Genomic DNA, 19,539 nt, shown 5'->3' with positions numbered 1-19,539 from the left:
CTGCTGACCGGCAACTTTCACCAACAACTCAGTTTAAGCGCAGAGGAAGTACGCCGGTGGACGACAGGTTGAAGTGTTCTGGTTTCGTTGGACGGCACCGGCTAAAAGGAGGTGTCACTTTCCGAGAGGCAAGCCGCATATGACGGTTGACATTCTGCCAGGGGTCGGTGCACGGATCGTATAGCAGCCTGGCGAGAGACAGCTTTCTTCAGTACACATGGACATTTTTTTTCTCTACTTAGCTAGCATATACTATTATCCAAAAAATATAGAAATATTTTTCCATTTCTGTGAAATATTAACATATTTTGAATGCAACGTTAACATGCAATTTAACACAACGACCACTAGAAGGCAGAAAACTACCGTACTTGAATTTCCGTTTTAAAGTGAAACATAGTGATATTTCTACGTCAGTCGTATTTTCATTCGACCAGAAGCTCTGTTAAGTGTGTTTACTGTGGAACTAACATATAATTGATAAATATTAACTTAAGAATTTATAAATGAAATAAAACATAATGCTCACTAACATTTAAACACATGCAGTGCTTTGAAAAAGTATTTGTCCTCTAGGACTCCGTGGCTTAGTTTGCTTTTTGTATTTATTCGGGTTATATTTGTCTAGAATAAAACATGTTTGATGATCTGAAACATTTTTCAATCTTTGTGCATTGCAGTGGAAATATAATATCATGGTAAGTGAGGGATCATACTTTTATTCTTATGCCACATTTCATGCAGACAGATCAGGAAGAATACGCAGAAACAGTATAGAACTGCTGTGTAATGAAACCATTGAAATAAACAAGTGATAAAAGCACAACAATACATAATAAGATTGAATAATTAAAACAATAAAAGATACAGGACATGTATTTATAAAGTGTCACAAAGATAATAGACGTTATAAATACTGTTCAAATACTACATATTTGAACAATTTTACATTTTATGGTTTAGTGTAAATGTAACGAGGTATTTTTCTCCATTTGTTAGATTCAGTTTTACTTAATTTATTAATTTAAAGATTTATAAAAATAAAAAAAAACTAATTTAAAAAATATCAAAAATAAATCAAAGGAGAACAAAGACCATTCAGTGTGTCTGTTCCCGCGTGATTTCAGTGTCACATGACTAGCCGAACGTCAGTGACCCGCTCCCAATGTTCATCGCGCTATGGCAAGCCGTTTTAACATAAATTCGGTGTCGTCTGACTATCCGTAATGGGGTATATGCCACGGACTTCCGTCTTAGCACTTCCGTCTTAGCATTTTTTTGCCACATAGAATGGTTCCGGTGCACAGGCAACAGTATGTTAACAATGGCTCCTCAGTCGCTGCAGGACTATTAATGATGCTTACAGAATTATTCAGACGTCCTGAAAAGCTCCAAAAACGACAAAGGATTTAAGCTGGATGTGTCAAGCTTCACAATAACTTTGAAGGTAAGTTAATAAATCGTTTGTATTCACCATAATGCCTCATATGTCTGACGTAGCTAACAGGGACAAGCTTACAAAGGTGCTATCACAGAAAATATTTTTCTCATATTTTCTGTGATAGCATATTTTCTGTGATAGCGTTAAGTGTTCTGATTATCTGTACAGTGTGCAATCTACATATCTATACTTTATAGATATATATCTATATCTATATAAACATATATAGATCTGTCTATATTGTGCCCAAGCTATCAGTCGAAGCTGAATTAGCTTCCGAATGTAGCATCTAATTCGGAAAATAGCTAAAGGGCGATTACTCTTCATTTTTCACTATCTTGAGCTTTTTTAATGTGTGGTACTTTAAAAACTACAACACCTAGATATATCAAAACTAACTATATTATTCTGTACTAACAGCAGAATAAATAAAACATTTGTGAAATGTGTAAAATGTCAGTAATAGATTCCAGAATGCATTAGATCTGAATTATTAAACTGGCATTATTTGTTATTTTAACTTTTCGTTTTCTTTCTCTTTTTTGTCTTTATTATAGTTGGAGTTGGACAGTTTAGTTTGGTGGCTTCCTGGAGGGAGAGATTGGCTGAGCTAATGTTGCCAACAAGTTTTTTCCTGCTATTAACTTTTTTGCTTTTCTTTATATAGAAAGCATTTCTATCAGTTGCTCTTTTTCCATTTTGTATACAATATTTGCTCTATTATTTTTTATTTTTACTTAAATGCTTACCTGGTCAGTTGAGGTGGAAATGTACATCCTCTTGATTACTGACAAATGTCAGAACCACAAGGACTGAGCTGGTTACATCAGATCAATCTGAATTTTTATTTCTCATTAAAACGACTTCTTGTAATTTTAAGACATTGTTACAAAATTGCATATTTATTCTGCAATGACTGCATTCTTGCAATTAAAAATTCTTGTAGCCTGGCCATAATGCTCCCTTATGCAACTCACACAACAGATGGTTGAAATAAAGGCACTTTTTGAAAATATTTTCTGTGATTTAATTACAGAAATAGAGCTTTGGAGCTGACGTAACCGCGTATGACGTTTACGTCGCTCGGCGCCATGTTTGCAGCCCACAGACCAAACCAAACTAGTCAGAACACCGGTGTTGTCATAGTATTAACGACCGCAGCGAAGTTGTTTTGCAAATTGGTTACTGGATATTGAGCCTCATTTTGACTTGTTTTAAGGACATTACATTAAAGTTGGATCAGCCTGTAGTGTGTTTTTTCACTTTAATTTTGTGTGTGGCTCCAAATCCAGGCCTCCATTGGTTAATAAATTTGATTTCCATTGATGATTTTTGTGTGATTTTGTTGTCAGCACATTCAACTTTGTACAGAACAAAGTACTGTATTCAATGAGAATATTTCATTCATTCAGATCTAGGATGTAATAAACATTGCAAGAAACACTGCAGCGAGGCTGAAATAAGAAATGACTAGAGGGATAAAATACAATTAAACTATAGTCATTAAAGGCTTGAGATGGACTCAGACAAACAAGGACAGAACCTTAACTAAAGAATTAACCTAACTAGAAACACTACAAAGGACTGAAAATAAGAAAACCAATAATATAATTCTAACTACACTAAATACCTCAAATAATATCAAAAGAACCATGAAGGGCTAAACCAGGGGTGTAGAAAGTCGGTCCTCTAGCTCTAGCATCCTGCACGTTTTAGTTCTCTCCCTGGTGGTAGCAACAACCTTTTCAGCTTGTCAATGTTCCTTAGGCCATGTAACGAGCCATCATTGGATCCAGGTGCGTTAAACCAGGGAGAGAACTAAAACATGCAGGATGCCGGCTCTCGAGGACCCATTTTGGGCACCACTGGGCTAAACTAAAGTGAACTAAAACATGAAGCTAAATAAAATGAAAAGCAAAACATACCCAAAAACCCAGTGACCTGACAGATGTCTGATTATATAATTATTTACTTTAATCACATAAAATGTTTATTTAAAAATATAATCTATTTTTAAATAAACATAATAATGTGTTTTATAGTACAACACATTATGTATGTTTATTACCTGAAATATTTTAAATATCAAATTTTTACTTTAAATGTGATACATTTCTTCACCTGTTTACATGCCACTTGAAGTGCGTGAATCAAATGTTTCATGAATGTTTACCACATGAAATTATTGAATGAGAGAAAACAGCCACTTCCAACTGTACATATATTTCTGCAGCCTTGCTGTGCTCCTCTCCTGGCGTTTCATCGTCAACCTCTCCAACTTGCTCCTCATCTACAGCCTCTTGTGGCTTTATTGACCTCTTCTGGGGTAAATAATAAAAACAGTCTCTGTAACTTGTTGATCCATCATGGTCTTGCTGTATCGCCTCTTTAATTGACGCCCATGTCAGTCTGATGTTGTGGCGTTGACCTCGCAGTGACCCATATTCAGCGCTGGACCCCAGTCTGGATTGAGCTAATCCATTTCATACGTCGGTTTGCCTTTAAGAGGACATATCAGAACACACATCAGTATTAATACTGTAAATTTGATAACACTAGTAAAATAGTTTACTTCACAATAATGTAATAACCCCGATGTCCACTGACAAAACTCGGACTATGCTACCTAAACAATATTAGCCCGACCTAAGCAAGGTTGACCTACTTAAATGAACTCAACATAAACGGAACATGAACACTCTGACAAAATCATAGCAAAAATTATGACACAACATCAACAAAGCAAATTTAGACACTCACCAGAATGGAAATGTCTGGAAGAAACTTGTAGGCATATGGGGATGTTGGAGAAGGTAAATATCAGGACGTCTCACCACTGACACCCAGGACATTCGTCTTTAGTCCACTATACAGTGTTTCAATACAGAAACAGGGGGAGATGCATGGAATGAATCTAATCTACAAATTGTGAGTTAATCTGATCTAGGGAGAAATTTTTCAGTTTTGGGCTTCAGCAAAATATAAAAGAGGTTAAATTAACAATGATGTTATGTGTCAAATGGATTTCTACAAAATAGTTTTTTAAAACGGAATAAATTGTTTGATTGCTGCTTCTCTCTTGCAATAATTTAAAATAATTTGTTTAAGCAAGTCATGCAGAAAGGTCTAACCTGAACATTATATAATTTTATAAATCTAGTTGTATCAAATTTCTCCCCAAAACTGCCAAAAACATTGATAAATATGATAAATACTACAAAAGAGGGTAATTCAGTCAAATAAATATTTTATAGAAGGGTTTAAAAAGAACCAACTTTTCAAAGGTTAAAAGTGTTGAACTTTTGGGATTTAAAACCATGATGAGAATAAAATAAGTCAGTTAAATATGGAGTGTCAGGGTTAAATTTATTCTTGTAAAAAAAACAGGCTAATCATTATATGAAGTTTTAAAATGAGAAGAAAAATACTAAGATTCAAACTAAATTGGGATTTACAAATGAGCAATTAATGGAACTGCTTAAAACAGGTCAAACAGATTGACAGAATAAAGCTAAAAATCTAGTTCTATGTGTAACTATTGATTCAAGGTCTGTCTAAACATTTCTCATAATCATAATTTACAGTTTTTGGTTTGAGACAAAACAGGGTCGTCTTTTATTACATGAATGGAATATATTACAAGGGATCTTAATTTAACACATATTATTAGTGTTTCACACTATTGATGATACTTAACAAGCCTTTAGTAATAGCGGGTTACTTCTTGTTAAATGAGGACTATTTGATTGAACTTGATTAAAATAACAAAAGCAAAAGATTTATAGATGGTTTAAAATTTCTGGTAAAGTTTCTGTTAGGGATAATTCATATATACATTTCAAATGATATTCCTTTGCTAAAACATGACTGTGGGCAGTTTTGCACATTCATTTTAGAATCTGATCCTTTACATGATTTTTTGTTTGGTTTCTGATTTTGTCTGATCCTGTGAATATGGCAACACTTAAAACAAGCAATGTTGTTTTTGAAGGTTGAAATGTGTTACTTAATTTAAGCATTTCTTTAACTGTTATTAAGAGGAGAACTTAAATAACAGATGCTATTGATATATTGGCTCTATTGGCTTAGTAAAAAAAACCAACAACCTGATCTTCAGCTTCAATGAGCAGCTTTTAAAAAAAGAAGAAAGAAAAAACATTATGATGATGCACAACCTTAAAGAATCTTCCTCCTTGCTCTCCTCACCACCTGTGGATTCTGCTGCTCCCTGCCTGAGGTCCTTGGCTGTTCAGTGCATCACCTCCAACATAGAGAAGAGCAGTGGTACCGATAGAACCCCACCTGCCTATCAGATGGTTTCCCAGAACCAAAAGACGACTGTGGAACTCCAGCTTTCCAGAGTTTAAGGGCAGTACTAGTATCTAGTGACAAAAATATACACTTTAATTTTCTTTATATAATCCATTGATTTCCCTTTTTGTTGTGTTTTTTTGTGTTACAGAATGAAGTCCAATCCTTTCTGGGTGTGCCAGGATGTGAGACTGTGGGCACCTTCCACGATTGGTGGACCAATTTACAGCTGAAACGCCACTGAAGCCTCGCGGGCCTGTCTGGGTTTCCCATCGAGCTGCGCTAGCTCAACATCTGGACACACGCAGAAACTGATTCGACGTTGATAGGTCTCGCTATGGAGAGACTGATATGATTAAAGTTTATTATTATTACATTTTACTTCGAAAGCATTTTTACTTGTTTCCTCATCATAGTTCATTCATACCAGTATATTTTGACTGTGCTGCCTTGATCCTGATTTATTGGTTTGCTGTTTAGTGTTAGTTGTATGTTCTGTGCCTTTCCAGACTCATTACTTCTAAGCTTTTCTTACCATCCCATTTCATTTAACATTGCATCCTTTCTGTGGTTCATTAACTTTTAAATATTACCTTAAAATTTCAAATAAGTTTGGTTTATAAATGTACTAATAGATCGTTTTATGCATTATTCCTTATTGCTTCATTGACATTAAAGGACAGTACCTTAACATTTCTAATTTGACATTTTATTAACGTTTCAGTAATATCTACCTTTTATTAACTTTACCTTTTATTAAATTTGGTTTATGTTTTAGTTCTTAACTTTTAAAACATATTTTAATCTAACATTTGTTGACCTTTTGCATATTACCTAACACTTTATTGATTTTGCATTTTAGTAACTCTTACTCGTTTACTTTTTATTCATTTGAAAATATTAACCCAACACTTTACTTCTTTTGGCATTTTATTAAGTTTTGAAATAATATCCTGTCATTTCATTCAATTTGCATTGCAGTGCATTCTAACAATTCCCTCAATATAACTTTTAACCATTTCATGTGTCATTAAATATAACATTTATCTCTTTTAACCTTTATTACTAAAGAAAAAACAGAAAACATTTTCGGATTTTGCTTTTTTACAGTCCTTTAACCTTCTATGGCATAGCATTGACCTGAGCTAATATAAAACAAAAAACAAACAAATCTGGTTTAAAAATAAATAAAGGATAAAAAAATCAAAAATGAAATGATAATTTACAGTCCGAAATTAAGATTGGTGTGTAATTGAAGATGACGAAGCTCTGACAAAACTGCAAAAAAATATTTTCTCCCACCACAAAAAAAAAAAACAAGTCATGCCATGGTGGGGTGACCTATGTTCCTCCAAACTTAACACTCTAATATCCTTTAACAATTTTCTTTCTTTACATGTTCTTTATTAGCTTGTAAGGGGGACATTGTGATTGCGATCCACCGCCTAAGAGGCATAGGGGTGCCCTGTCCGTTTTTACCCCCAAAATTGACATGAAATGAAATGAATGAAAGACAACATCAATACTTGAAATGAAGCCATGTATATAAACATCTGCAAAAGCCTCGGGGGATGTTTTCCGGAAGGGACAGTGTCTACTCTAGGGTTTGCCTTCCCCTTTTAGGGCTCTTTTAGAGCCCAACAGTGGGAATGTTGAGACGCTTTACCAAGATCGAGAAAGAGTCATACGCTGTTAGACAAAAGGCCCATAGTAAAGAGCTACATGTTTGATTCTGTTAGACACCAAGGTCCATTTCTCACAAAAAAGAAACGTTTTCTCAGGCCACAGAGACATGGTGTGATTTCAGGGAGTGTCTTCAGTCCATATAATCAGCCACCCTCCTCTTTCTCCTCAGACGCTGCACAGACTTTTTTAGAAACTCGTCTCGGATGTAATGGTTAAAGCGTCTACTTTCAGCGCTGAAAGTGAATAAAATAAGTAAAGTCTGAATGCTTTTCTTGGCTGATTTTATGCTCCGTGTGTCAATACAAATTATGATTCATCGATCGGGATTTCCATTCCCAACACTACACAAGTCAGGGACATTTAAACTAGACAGAATACTAATTCAAGATATCAGTAATGTCATTCTGACTAGTCGAAATGTCAATTTAAGATATCTTAAATAGAAAAGCTGTATAATTCAAGATATCTTAAATTCATTTAGAGATATCTTAAAAGGAATTTTGACTAGTCAGAATTATAATTCAAGATATCTTTAATTTAGTTTTGTCTAGTCATTATTTGCTTTTAAGATATCTATAATTTAGTTTTCACTGGTCAAAACTACATTTCTCCTATCCAAAAATACATTTATAATATCTTGAATTATTGTGGAGTCATTAGAGATATCTTTAATAAGAATTATGACTAGTCAAAACCAAAATCGAGATATCTTGAATTTACTTTATGACTGTCATAATTTAATTATAGATATCTGAAATGTGTATTTCAGATAGTCAGTAATTCATTGTAGATGTCTTGAATTAAAGTCTCCATACAAGTCAATGATAAATCTGATGTCATTTCGACTACTCAGAATGTAATTAGAGATATCTTAAATCACTGAAACGTCTAGTCACAAAACAATTTGAGATATCTGGAATGTAACGGCGGTAAAACCGAATTTATGTTAAAACGGCTTGCCATTTATTGTCCCAATTCTCACATTTTCGCACGCTTGTAAACCCTCATGTGCATAGTGACTCTATAATGACTTGATAATTCAAGATATCTTAAATGTATTTTTGGATAGGAGATATGTAGTTTTGACCAGTGAAAACTAAATTATATATATATCTTAAAAGCAAATAATGACTAGACAAAACTAAATTAAAGATATCTTGAATTGTAATTTTGACTAGTCAAAATTCCTTTTAAGATATCTCTAAATGAATTCGAGATATTTTGAATTACACAGCTTTTCTACTTAAGATATCTTAAATTGGCATTCCGACTAGTCAGAATGACATTACTGATATCTTGAATTAGTATTCTGTCTAGTCAAAACGTCCCTGACTTACGTGGCAATTTGAAAGTTTAATAAAACAATGAAAAATAGAGAAAAAGAAAAAAGATGCTTGAAAATGTGCCACTTTCATGTTAAAAATTGTTTGACAATAGTAATTTTAGCTTTTCAAAGATGTTTTTAAGTGCATTTGGTTTGTCAGAAATTAATAAACAGGAAATTCTTTGCAGATATCAGAAGCAGTCTTATAGTTTATAAAGTTTTGCTATCTCTGCATTTCCAACATTGTCGAGCTCTTTCCAATTTGTGGCAATTACTGACAATTTTGTGCAAGAAACAGAATTCTGCAGGCAACTGTTTGGACACCACAAAGGGGCTTCTACATCATTCTTAATTCAGATATCTAAAATTGTAATTTTGACTAGTCATAATTGTGTTGAAGATATCTTAAATCGTAATTACGGATATGTGTCCCGTCAAATGACAGATTCAGTGACGACATTTCAGATATCTTGAAAGGAATTTTGACTAGTCAAAATGTAATTGAAGATATCTTGAATTATTATTCTTACTAGTCAGAATGTAAATACAGACATCTTAAATTACCTTTCTGGATAGTCAAAATGTAGTTTTGTCTAGTCAAAATGCATTTTTAGATGTCTGGAATGTAATCACGGAGAGTCAGACGAAACCCAATTTATGTTAAAACGACTTGCCATAGTCAGTACGCATACATATAATCCACCTTTTAACTCAAAACGTCACATGCAGCAATGACTTGTGGGTAATACACTTCGCCAAAGTCCGTAAATATGCAAGTACACTTCGCTGCAGCAAACAGAAAGGGGCGGGGACTATGGCAACAGAAACTGTTGTCACTAAAAATTCCTACAGTTTACGCTTGTACCTCAGTAACAGCCTCCACACTGAAGAGTGTTAGTACCCTGACCTGGAGCTCAGATAGGGAATGATTGGAAAAGCCTGGATGTTGAGTTTATGACCCCCTGTCAGAGGTCAAGACTAGTTTTGTTGAAAATGGAGAAGCACTACTCAATACTTCTACAGTGCATAAGGATTTTCTCCCCATAAAACAGATTTTGGTGGGTAATGTAATTCTGCACAGAGTCTTTGGGTCTTGCAACAATCCAGCTAGTATCTTGTGGTAATTCCACCATAAAGCACTTCCAGTTTGGCACCCCAAAGTTTCCTGTTCATCCTCTCAGATGTTCCAGGGCCGTCCCTCCTCCTGTAGGAAGTAGTAGGTTAGAGTGGGCTCGTCCCTGAAGCTCTGCTGGCCTGTCAGGTGGCTCACCACTCCCCTTCGCTGAAGACGAACGTCTGGCGCACAAACCTCGCTCCGTTAACCACTCCACCAAGTCACTGCCTCGAAAGACAGGCTGGGGCAGCCTTGAGTAGAGGTCATTGTGTCCCTGAAGGGTAGGAATGTATCCGAGGTGTTCATCTGGCACCTCCATGTTGGAAGGAAGTGAAGTTTGGTTGCATGATTCGTCTGGACTGTAATTCCAGTGCAGATTCTGTGACTTGCCATGTCTCTGAGGATTTGTGTTTAAATACTGGGGATGATGGGAAAAGCAACGTCCAATTCCATTCTCCTGCTTCACTCCTCTAAACCTGTGACAATTAGAGGAATGATTCACCTGCCGAAGCATTCACACTCTCCCCTGAGCCACTATGTGGTGATGAAGAGGAGGGGAGCACAGGAAGCAGACAAGCAAAGGAAATATGGCAGAGACAGGGAGAGAAAAAGCAAGGAAAGAATTAATTAATCTGAGGTGAAAGGTGAAAGAAGAATAGGAACTTGTTTGGAGAAAAGCAAAGAGCATCAGTCAATAAAATTGTAGTGCCTGGGTCTTTTCAATAGGATGGAAAGGTTTCATGTCTAGGCTCTATTTATGTTGCTCTGAGGGAAACAAGACAGTAATACTTGAAGAGTCATGCAGCATCACCAGTAAAAAGTCAGAATCAGAAAACTGGAACCACCATAAGATGTTATGTGAAGATCAGTACATTTTGCACACATTTTCCAAACCTACGATGAAATCCATTGTAATATATACAGCAAATTCCAAACAACAAAAATATTTATCCATGCTCCTTGACCTTTTAGACTTTGCTTCACTTCACAACCTCAGACCTAGCAATCGTGAAGTAGACAGTAAATGAAAATAACCTATTTTTTATTATTTGAAAATAATCAAAAACAGAAATATGTCATACATTTGTGTTCAACCCCCTTTACTCTGTTACTGATGAAGAAAATTAATTTAAAACTGTCCAAGTGTTATTAAGTCTTTGAGACACTGCAGCGGTTCTGAACTCAGGAGGGTGTTAGAGAACATTAGAATCAGGAAGACCAAACAGAACAGCACATAGAGCAGAGGTAACGTCATGAAGAAGTTAAAAAAAAGACTATAGTATATCAAACAATATCCCATAACAAGGGGACAATTCCAACAGTTACAAAGACGTGTCTGTCTCCTTAAGCTGACATACTAAATGAGGAAGGCATCAATCAAGAAGCCCTTGGTAACTAACACCAGGCAAGGCTAATGCTAGCATATCCAAGGCTAACATTAGCACATTCAAGGATAAAGGTAGGAAATCCAGGGCTGATGCTAGCATATCCAAGGCTAATGGTAGCATATCCCAACATTCAGAGTTACTATTGAAAGATTTAGATCAGTGGTCCCCAAACTACGGCCCGCGGGCCGGACCCGGCCCGCCTCCACATTTGGTCCGGCCCCCTGAACAATACCGGAAAGCATTCAGTTTTTTCTGGTGGTTGATTTTTTCTTCAACCACCAGGGGGCTCTTTAGCAGGAAGTGAATCATTGGAAGTCTGGTTACTTGTGCGCCAACATTGAGCCCACAAACATCAAAATGAGTAAGAAACAGATCAGATGTCTTTGGAAAGTTTCTTTGCAAAGGGGAAAAGGCCCAGAGAAGAGACAGGAGAATGGATTCATCCTGGACCGGTAGGTGAGTCCCACATTACAAGCCCGCTCTGCGTAACATGCGGCGACCAGCTGCTAATGAGGCAATGAAGCTTCAAACTGCTTCGCCACGTAGAGACCAAGCAGGCTGTGCTCAAGCAACACGTCAGGTGTTATTGTCTCCCATCACTCCCAGATGGAACCGTCTCGTTGCAGAGAAACAAGCTCAGGGCTCCCGTTAGTCATTATTGTGAGTTAAAATTTTCACGAAAGTAAAATGTTCGTTTTTTGTGGCGCTTCTGTATATTATTTTGAAGGGAAATGTAAACGTTACCATAGCGACCAGAGTCCGAGCGTTTGGGCAGTGGTCGAGAGGAGATGAGCTTTTGAGTCTCAAGTCTGGTTTAGACAGCAAGATTTAAGAATTGTCGGCCGATTCTCTAAACCTCTGTGACCACAAAGCTGATAAAAGTACAACAGGTTCGATCGGTTCGTGTTCAGCCACACGGCACGAACCGATTCCAGTCACGAACATCCCGATTCCAGAGGATAATCCAGTAAAATCCCCAACATAGCGGGAATTTAGAATAAGCAAACACGGATGACGATGTAGAAGCAATAGTGATAGTTTGTGGAGTCATTTTAAGAGATAAAAGATGTAATAAAAAGAAAAGGCGGTGGATAAAAGACGACGGAGCAGCTCTATGATTTGGAGGTGAATGTTTTTTCATAGTTAACATTTTTAACTGAATAAACATAATAATGACCTTTTAGATTTAATAAACATTTCCACATATCATCTCCGATATCCACCGGACTGTGTCAGCTGTTTGGGATTCCCCTCTATTCTTACGTCACTGTGCTTTCTGATTGGCTACCTGTCACATTCAGCAGGTTGTATTCTCGTTCCCAGTCAGGGAAAACCCCACAGGCTGCGATAAAAGGGCCAAGACAACCCAAACAGGGCATATTCAGTATTTAGTGGGAACACCAACATGCAGAAGCCTTATCTGACTGTTCGTCCGGCCCCCCACCAAAGAAGGGAAAAGTCATGTGGCCCTCTCACAGGAAAAAGTTTGGGGACCACTGATTTAGATGCAAGTCTGCCTACAAATCCAACTGGCCATCATTGGGAAAACTTGAAAATTGATATCTAGAGATGCTCTCCATGCAGTTGGACTGAGTTATTTTGCAGAGCAGAATGGACAAAGATATCCCTGGAATACCTTTCGCTGTAATTACAGCAACAAGTGTTATTCAAGGTATTGAATGGCTGAATAGGGTCAGGGTTAGGGTTAGATTGGGGTTAGACTAGGGTCACACTTTTTTAGATTTTTATTTATCAAGATACTCAAACAGTTATGAATACTCTTACAACGCACTACAGAATGTGCCAACTGTGTCCCTCATACCTGTGAGTGTGTACTATGTCTTGTACACACTGGTCTTTGTGGTAGCGGACAAACTGGGTACAGGTGAGTCGGACGTCCTCAGGCACAGCAGACGGACTCAAATCCTCTCCGTCTCGATTATGCCACAGGCTGAGAAACCTGGACAACATCATTATTTCAGAACTTTCTCAAAAGACGTTACAAGAGCAGTGTGAAATCACAGCTGAAGTCTCGGCCCACCTCTTCTTGAACGGCACAATGATGAGGTGTCTGTCCAGACCAAATATTCCAAATGAAAGGAAACCCTGGGAAACAGCAAGCACAAGCTACAGTCTTCCCTACAACAGCACACACATGCATTTCCATTGACTATATAATTGTTCAAATTTGAAATGCGAAAATAAATTAGGCAATTTTGAAAAAAAAAAGTTTTTTTTATAAAAGTTTTTGCACGAGGATGAGGTTGTTTTTGGCTGCATAGAAATTAGTGTATTTCACCATACTTTAATGGAAACATTTATTGCACGAGTCACATGATCAGCGACCAGATGATCAATATCAGCAACGACCATATTGCTCATATTGACCATGGATGTTACTGGTCGCAAAAACGATAAAGACGACGACAGAAAGTGGTAGGATGATGGTGCGGTGTGCTTTCAATGACATCACTCTAAACTTATTCACGTGTGATTTTAATTAGATTTCTTTCATTTGGGAAATTGTTGTTTTTTTATTTATATATTAGCAGAGCATCCACAAAGGTTTGCTGATATTTGTAATAGAAACAAAGCCAGAGATACAAAGCATAATCATGCTGAGGTACCTGCCCATAGTTGGCCACAGCACAAAAAAACTGCAGCTCCAGGTAAAGCCGGCCTGGATCTTTGTTGAACAGCCACCACAGACAGCTGGACAGATTCTACATGACGAGACAGCAATGCGTCTTCCACTGCTTACATTTCATTTATGATCTCCATCCAGTGAAGTTAGCATTTGAAGGTGGTTATTAATTTCTCTTTGTGAAACAATCAGTTGCAATCTGTCCTTTTTGCTTACCGCCAGCAGACTGACACTGAGCAGCAGACAGAGCAACATGTGTCTCACAGTCTGCTTATCATCGCTGCTCTGAAGGCCTGGAGGTGGCAAATCCAGCGGCTGCTCCGAGTCCGATGATCTCGGCTGCTGTCCGTCGCACAGTGCCCCGCTGTGGCCTGGAGCAGGAAAACAGAAATTAGAATTGAGGTTCCTTCAACCTTCCTTGAAGCTGCAGCATATAACTATTACTAAGAAATTATGTTTTTAACATATTTGTTAAAGCTGTGACCATGTTGTTAATGTGATTAAAAAAGTTACAAATTTTAATATGTTAAAAAATATATTAATAATCAAACTCCTTCACCTCCTCCCAGTGCTACAACTGCCACCTTAAGAAATGCACTGCTAGTCAGAAAAAGGAGCCTCGGGTACATGAGGTGAGGGTCTGAGCAGCATGTACACAAAAGTGATCAACAGTGTTAAGACCCTACTCCTGGCTGTGACTAGTTGTTTCTGACCAAGTAGTGTGTTTCTGTAGTTGGCGTTGGAAACACTGGGAGAAGAAAGAGGGAGTACATTTTTTCAAAAGTTTTTTGACTCATACCACACTGTCATGACATAGTAAGAGTTTTAACATATATGTAAAAAACATTATTCATAAAAGTTACATACAGCAGTTTTAATACTACTACTAATAATAATAATAGTGTTGAAATGTTGAATGTGTAAAATTACAGACAGCTATTAGCTGTTTCTTTGAATATCTATCAGAATTACTAAAATGTCATCCCTAAATGTTGACTACGTTACCTTCTAGTTTGTGCATTTATGAAGTTATTACTGTAAGTTTGCTACCTGTGCTCTGTGTGCTGGCCATCATGTCAGGCCTGGTTTGGAGAGGAGAAATGTTGTGGAAATCTCCTCAACGAGACAAGACAAAGGGCAAAAAGAGAACAAACTATTAGCAACAGTTACAGTCACACACTTGTCCATCTGAGGATAAAAACAAGGTCTGAAAGATTCAAAGGTTTTAAAATTAAAGAGAGAAAAAGAGCAGCACTACATGAATTGATGCCGCAGGTGGGAGAATTTGTGGAGTTGGCCTCCTGCTGCTGTTGATCTTCCAGGTCAGCAGGGATCCTCAGTTCGTCGTTGATGCCGGTAACAGCAGCTCGGCTCAGGGCTTCATACCCGACTTGCTCCCGGCCCCCCAGGCTCAGACCCATCAGAGAAACGGCACCGAGGGCCAGGCTCACCGCCAGAACCACAGCAGAGCTGATTATCTGAGAAAGAAGGAAATGAAGGGGATCATTATTGTCAGGATGATAGAAATAAATAAAAATAACACAATTCTGTTGTTTTAGACTGCTATTCCTATCCATGTAACAAACCAACGAAATAAAAACATTTTAAACAAAGAGTGGTGATGTGTCAATAAAAAAACAACAAAATTGGTGTTTGGCCAGTTGAAACTCAAAAATACAAAGTTTTTCTGATTTCTAAATGCACCATATGAAAGTACAACATTCATCAGTGTCGATGTTGTTACTAGACGAAAAGCAGTCAAAGTTAGCTATTTTCAGCATTAGAGAAGCTAAAAAACATCAGAAGTAGAAGTGGGAAGAAAGATCCAAAATATCGATTACATCAATACCCAGTTGGTATCGGATCAATACTAGCATGGTAAAAATAGATTTTATTTTTGGTACTGTAGTTTTCTAACTATCTCATATATTTAAATTTGATTGTTCTCAAATAATGTTTTGCACTTTGTTTATGCAGGAAAACATGTAAACATAAGTTTTGTTTTTCTATTGATTATGGGTGTAATGTTAATATGTTATCAAAGTATTTTACTTTACTTACACATAAAATTTCTCCAAATTTTGTCTGAGGTTATGACAAAAAAGCAAAGGAAAAACCACAACAACACCTAAAAAGTCTGAAGTTCGATGCTACAAAAGTGAATAAAAAGTATCAGTGATACTGGTGCTGTATATCGGATTTAAACCAAAATATGCAATACTGCACGCCTCTAGTAAGAAGCTCTTTATACAAAACCTTTTCTGCATTATATAGAGACATGTCAGCAGTTTGTTCAGCTTGCCAGAGAACAGGAAGGCTGAAGAGAAAAGTTGCTGCTTTTTATCCTGGTGAGCTCACAGCAAATCACCTTATCATTTTACATTTCTTAAATCAAAAATGGCAGTCAAGGCTGCACAAAAACTGGAAATTCAAAATCATTCACACAGTTCTGATCAGTGGATCTCCAATAAAAACGTAAGATTCCAACCTGAGCTCTGCCATAGAAGAAGGCAGAGTCAAGGGTTTCTGTTCTTTCTCCTGATATGAGAAGGAGTCCAACCATCACAAAGGGAATCCTTCAAAAACACACCAAGGACAGAATACTTCAACTAAATTAATTCTCTCTTTCCAGTGGAGCTCCAGATAATTATCTTCAATTCATACAAAGGCACACAGAGTCATCTTCTTCAATCAAGAGAGAAATATAAAACCAAATAATAAATAAAAGATAATCTTTTCTCTGTGGATGCCATGGCTATTGTCCCTGAATTCTCACCCCCAGCCCACAGCCATGAAGACCCCAGGTCTGAGTCTCAGCAGATCATCTCTGTTAGTCAGAGCCAGACACAGAGGGATTAAACCTGGAGACACAAAGAAGCCCAAATGTCTCTGAAGCAAAGAATAAAATGTTTATTTGGCTGCTTTAAAGGAACTGATGTTGTTTTAAGCATCTGGCAAATACAAACCTGTCCAGATGTAAGTGCTGTACAGAGATCCATACAATAGAGTGAAGGTGAGACCTTTACTGAGGAAATTATCTTCTTGTTTCACCAGGAAGTTCCATAGGATCATGCTAATGCACACTAAGAACTATCACACAAAGCAGAGGGTTAAGGTAGCAGACTGGAGCAAATATGAGCAAATATGCATTATATTAATGCAAACAGCATCAAATTTAACTGACCTGAGCCAGGAAAAGATTCAACACGAATAGATGAGGGAGCTGATTAAATTTCCTGCTAAGCAACATCACAGCGATGGTCCAGACCTGAGAGGAACACAAACTGAGTTTCTCTTTTAAAATATCGATGCTTATCCCTGGTAGAGACTCAACTCTTCACTTCTAATACCAAAACCCAAATCTGAGGCTTAGTATCAGTTGATTCCGATCCGATACAGAAAAACAGCTGAATGGACTTAAAACATTTGTAACAGTTATGTTAGAAATGTTTGTAAATGTACAGAATTACAAAATTATTTGCTAACTCTGCACCAGTACAACACATTTAAATCCACCAACAGTGTCACAGGCCAGTCAAACATGGAAAAACAACTTTCATTAGTTTATTCAGTGCAGTTCAGAGCAGAACGATCAATGTAAAATAAATAGTAAAGAAACTGAAACTGTCAAAAACAATATGTTGACTACTTTGGTCAAACATGTAAAAAATAAACAGCAACAAAACTTTCAAATTAAGAGCAAGAGAAAATAGGAAAATTGATTATAATCTACAATAAATAAATGACGCCGCTCAGAGAACAAAGCATAGAACTAGACTGAATAGATTTCACCTTATGGATTGGGCACATTGTCATTGATACCCAATCTATATTGTTTTTCAAACATCGAGACTGATCCAGATATTGATATGATATCTGTGAGGGAGCAGCAATGTAGAAGCACCAAAACCACGAACCAGTCCTATGAGGCTGATGATGCTGATGTTGAAGCTGACATTTTCCAGCTCTGCCACCAGGGGACTAGGGTCCATCAAAGGAATGGTCAACAACCAGGCTGACACGTACATGATCGGAGCCGACAAAAAAGTGCTGATCACCATCCCAGACGTCACCTAGAACATAGAAAAACTGCTTCAAATCAAAAGATTTCTGGTCACAGTTCAAAGTCTTTTCTCTCTGCTAGGCTTTCTAATCGAACAGATTTAAAGAGAAGCAGCAAAAGCAAATGAGATGGATCTGCAGACTCATGCAGTTTAGTTGGCATTAAACCTGTTGCAATAATAAATTGATCGGTTAATCACATTATGAATTAAAATAAGCTTGATAATTAGAATTCTGATGATTAATATTATTTGAAGGATAATTTTGCTTTCAAACTTCATAATCAACTTTATTTAAAGTTTTGGTTGTGTGTGTGTTTTTTATTTCCTTTTATTTATTGTTTTTGATTGTTGTGTTTTAATTTTAATATTTAAATTATCTTCCAGTTCAGTATAAAATTTCAGTATATGAGTCTTTGAGGGGGTAAACTTGCATTATTATGCTGTTATCAATACATTACTTGAAAATGATCTCAAAAATATTAAGGTTGTTTATCGGTAACAAATTGTCCAGCAACATTTGTCTCCATAACAGATCTACTTCAAGATAAAAAAAGTGTAGCAATAAATTAATTTATATTAAAATTAATTTATTGATTAATTTATAATCTATATAGATTAATTTATATAATCTATATAGATTATCTATATAGATTATATAATCTAATCTATATAGATTAGATTAGATAATATTAGATTAGATTATACAGCATCCAACTCCGAGTCTAATTCTACTCTGGACTGACATTTATTTATAAATTATCATATTTCTATGCACATACTTGTTATTTTAGTGGTGTATTTTATATTTAGGTCATATTAAATTACACACACACACAGATAAAATTCATATATATATATATATACACACACACACACACGCACGCACACACACACTTTTGTCATAGTACCCCCAAGAATTTAAAACTACTTTCACCCTGCATGTATATATATATATATATATAAATATAAATATATACACATGCAGGGGTGTATATATATAAAAAAAAAGTGAGTAATGAGAGAAGGGGAAGACCGGGAAGCAAACCCACGACAGCCGCATTGAGGGTGGGTTAAGCACAGCCCACCCTCATATGTGGGCTGTGCTTAACCCCTGCGCCACCACAGCTATATATATATATATATATATATATATATATATATATATATATATATACACACATTTCATTTCATTTCATTTTATGTTGGGCAAACCACCTCTTGCCTAAACATGAACCACCGCTACATGTTTAGGCAACATGTTCTGTTTGCTGAGAACAGTCTTACAGCTGATTTTTTACACTCTAATATTTTACATTCCGGAGGACAAAGCAAGAACAAATGTTACATCAAAATCTGTGACCCATGATTTTCTGTGACTGCAGAGGTCTGGTAAGTACATCTTGAAGATAGATCAGCGAGAAGAAGAGTATTTACGTAAACTGTGTAAATATTGATACAGTTGGGATTGTAAACTTCACAGCTCCTTTATTACCATCACATTAACAGAGAAAATAATGTATTACTTCGTATTTGACTCTGTAAACTATCTGACCATCGCACTGAATGC

The 19,539-nt window shown here is 36.5% G+C and overlaps 1 protein-coding gene across 9 annotated transcripts in view; it reads right to left on the bottom strand.

Annotated features, from left to right (window-relative positions):
* Positions 1-28: 28 nt before the first annotated feature.
* gpr155b (G protein-coupled receptor 155b) overlaps positions 29-19,539 on the bottom strand; it is a 33,086-nt gene continuing 13,575 nt past the window's right edge. For 6 of the 9 annotated variants that reach the window (XM_081616713.1, XM_081616714.1, XM_081616715.1 and 3 more), the window contains 12 exons: positions 17,826-17,981; positions 17,093-17,176; positions 16,875-16,998; positions 16,685-16,769; positions 16,397-16,484; positions 15,167-15,386; positions 14,959-15,021; positions 14,125-14,279; positions 13,892-13,987; positions 13,306-13,370; positions 13,087-13,224; positions 29-188 (listed from right to left, as the gene is read on the bottom strand). In XM_081616713.1, coding sequence (XP_081472839.1) covers positions 29-188; positions 13,087-13,224; positions 13,306-13,370; positions 13,892-13,987; positions 14,125-14,279; positions 14,959-15,021; positions 15,167-15,386; positions 16,397-16,484; positions 16,685-16,769; positions 16,875-16,998; positions 17,093-17,176; positions 17,826-17,981 — 1,434 coding nt within the window. Of the gene's footprint in view, positions 189-3,645; positions 3,941-4,201; positions 4,308-10,240; positions 10,411-13,086; positions 13,225-13,305; positions 13,371-13,891; positions 13,988-14,124; positions 14,280-14,958; positions 15,022-15,166; positions 15,387-16,396; positions 16,485-16,684; positions 16,770-16,874; positions 16,999-17,092; positions 17,177-17,825; positions 17,982-19,539 lie in introns of those variants that run through there. The other 3 variants (XR_014091323.1, XM_081616717.1, XM_008429114.3) reach the window with 3 other exon arrangements.

The sequence above is a fragment of the Poecilia reticulata genome, chromosome 15, assembly GCF_904066995.2.
Source record: "Poecilia reticulata chromosome 15, P_reticulata-male-v2, whole genome shotgun sequence".
Taxonomy (NCBI): domain Eukaryota; kingdom Metazoa; phylum Chordata; class Actinopteri; order Cyprinodontiformes; family Poeciliidae; genus Poecilia; species Poecilia reticulata.
This window is presented reverse-complemented; position numbering and strand designations above follow the sequence as displayed.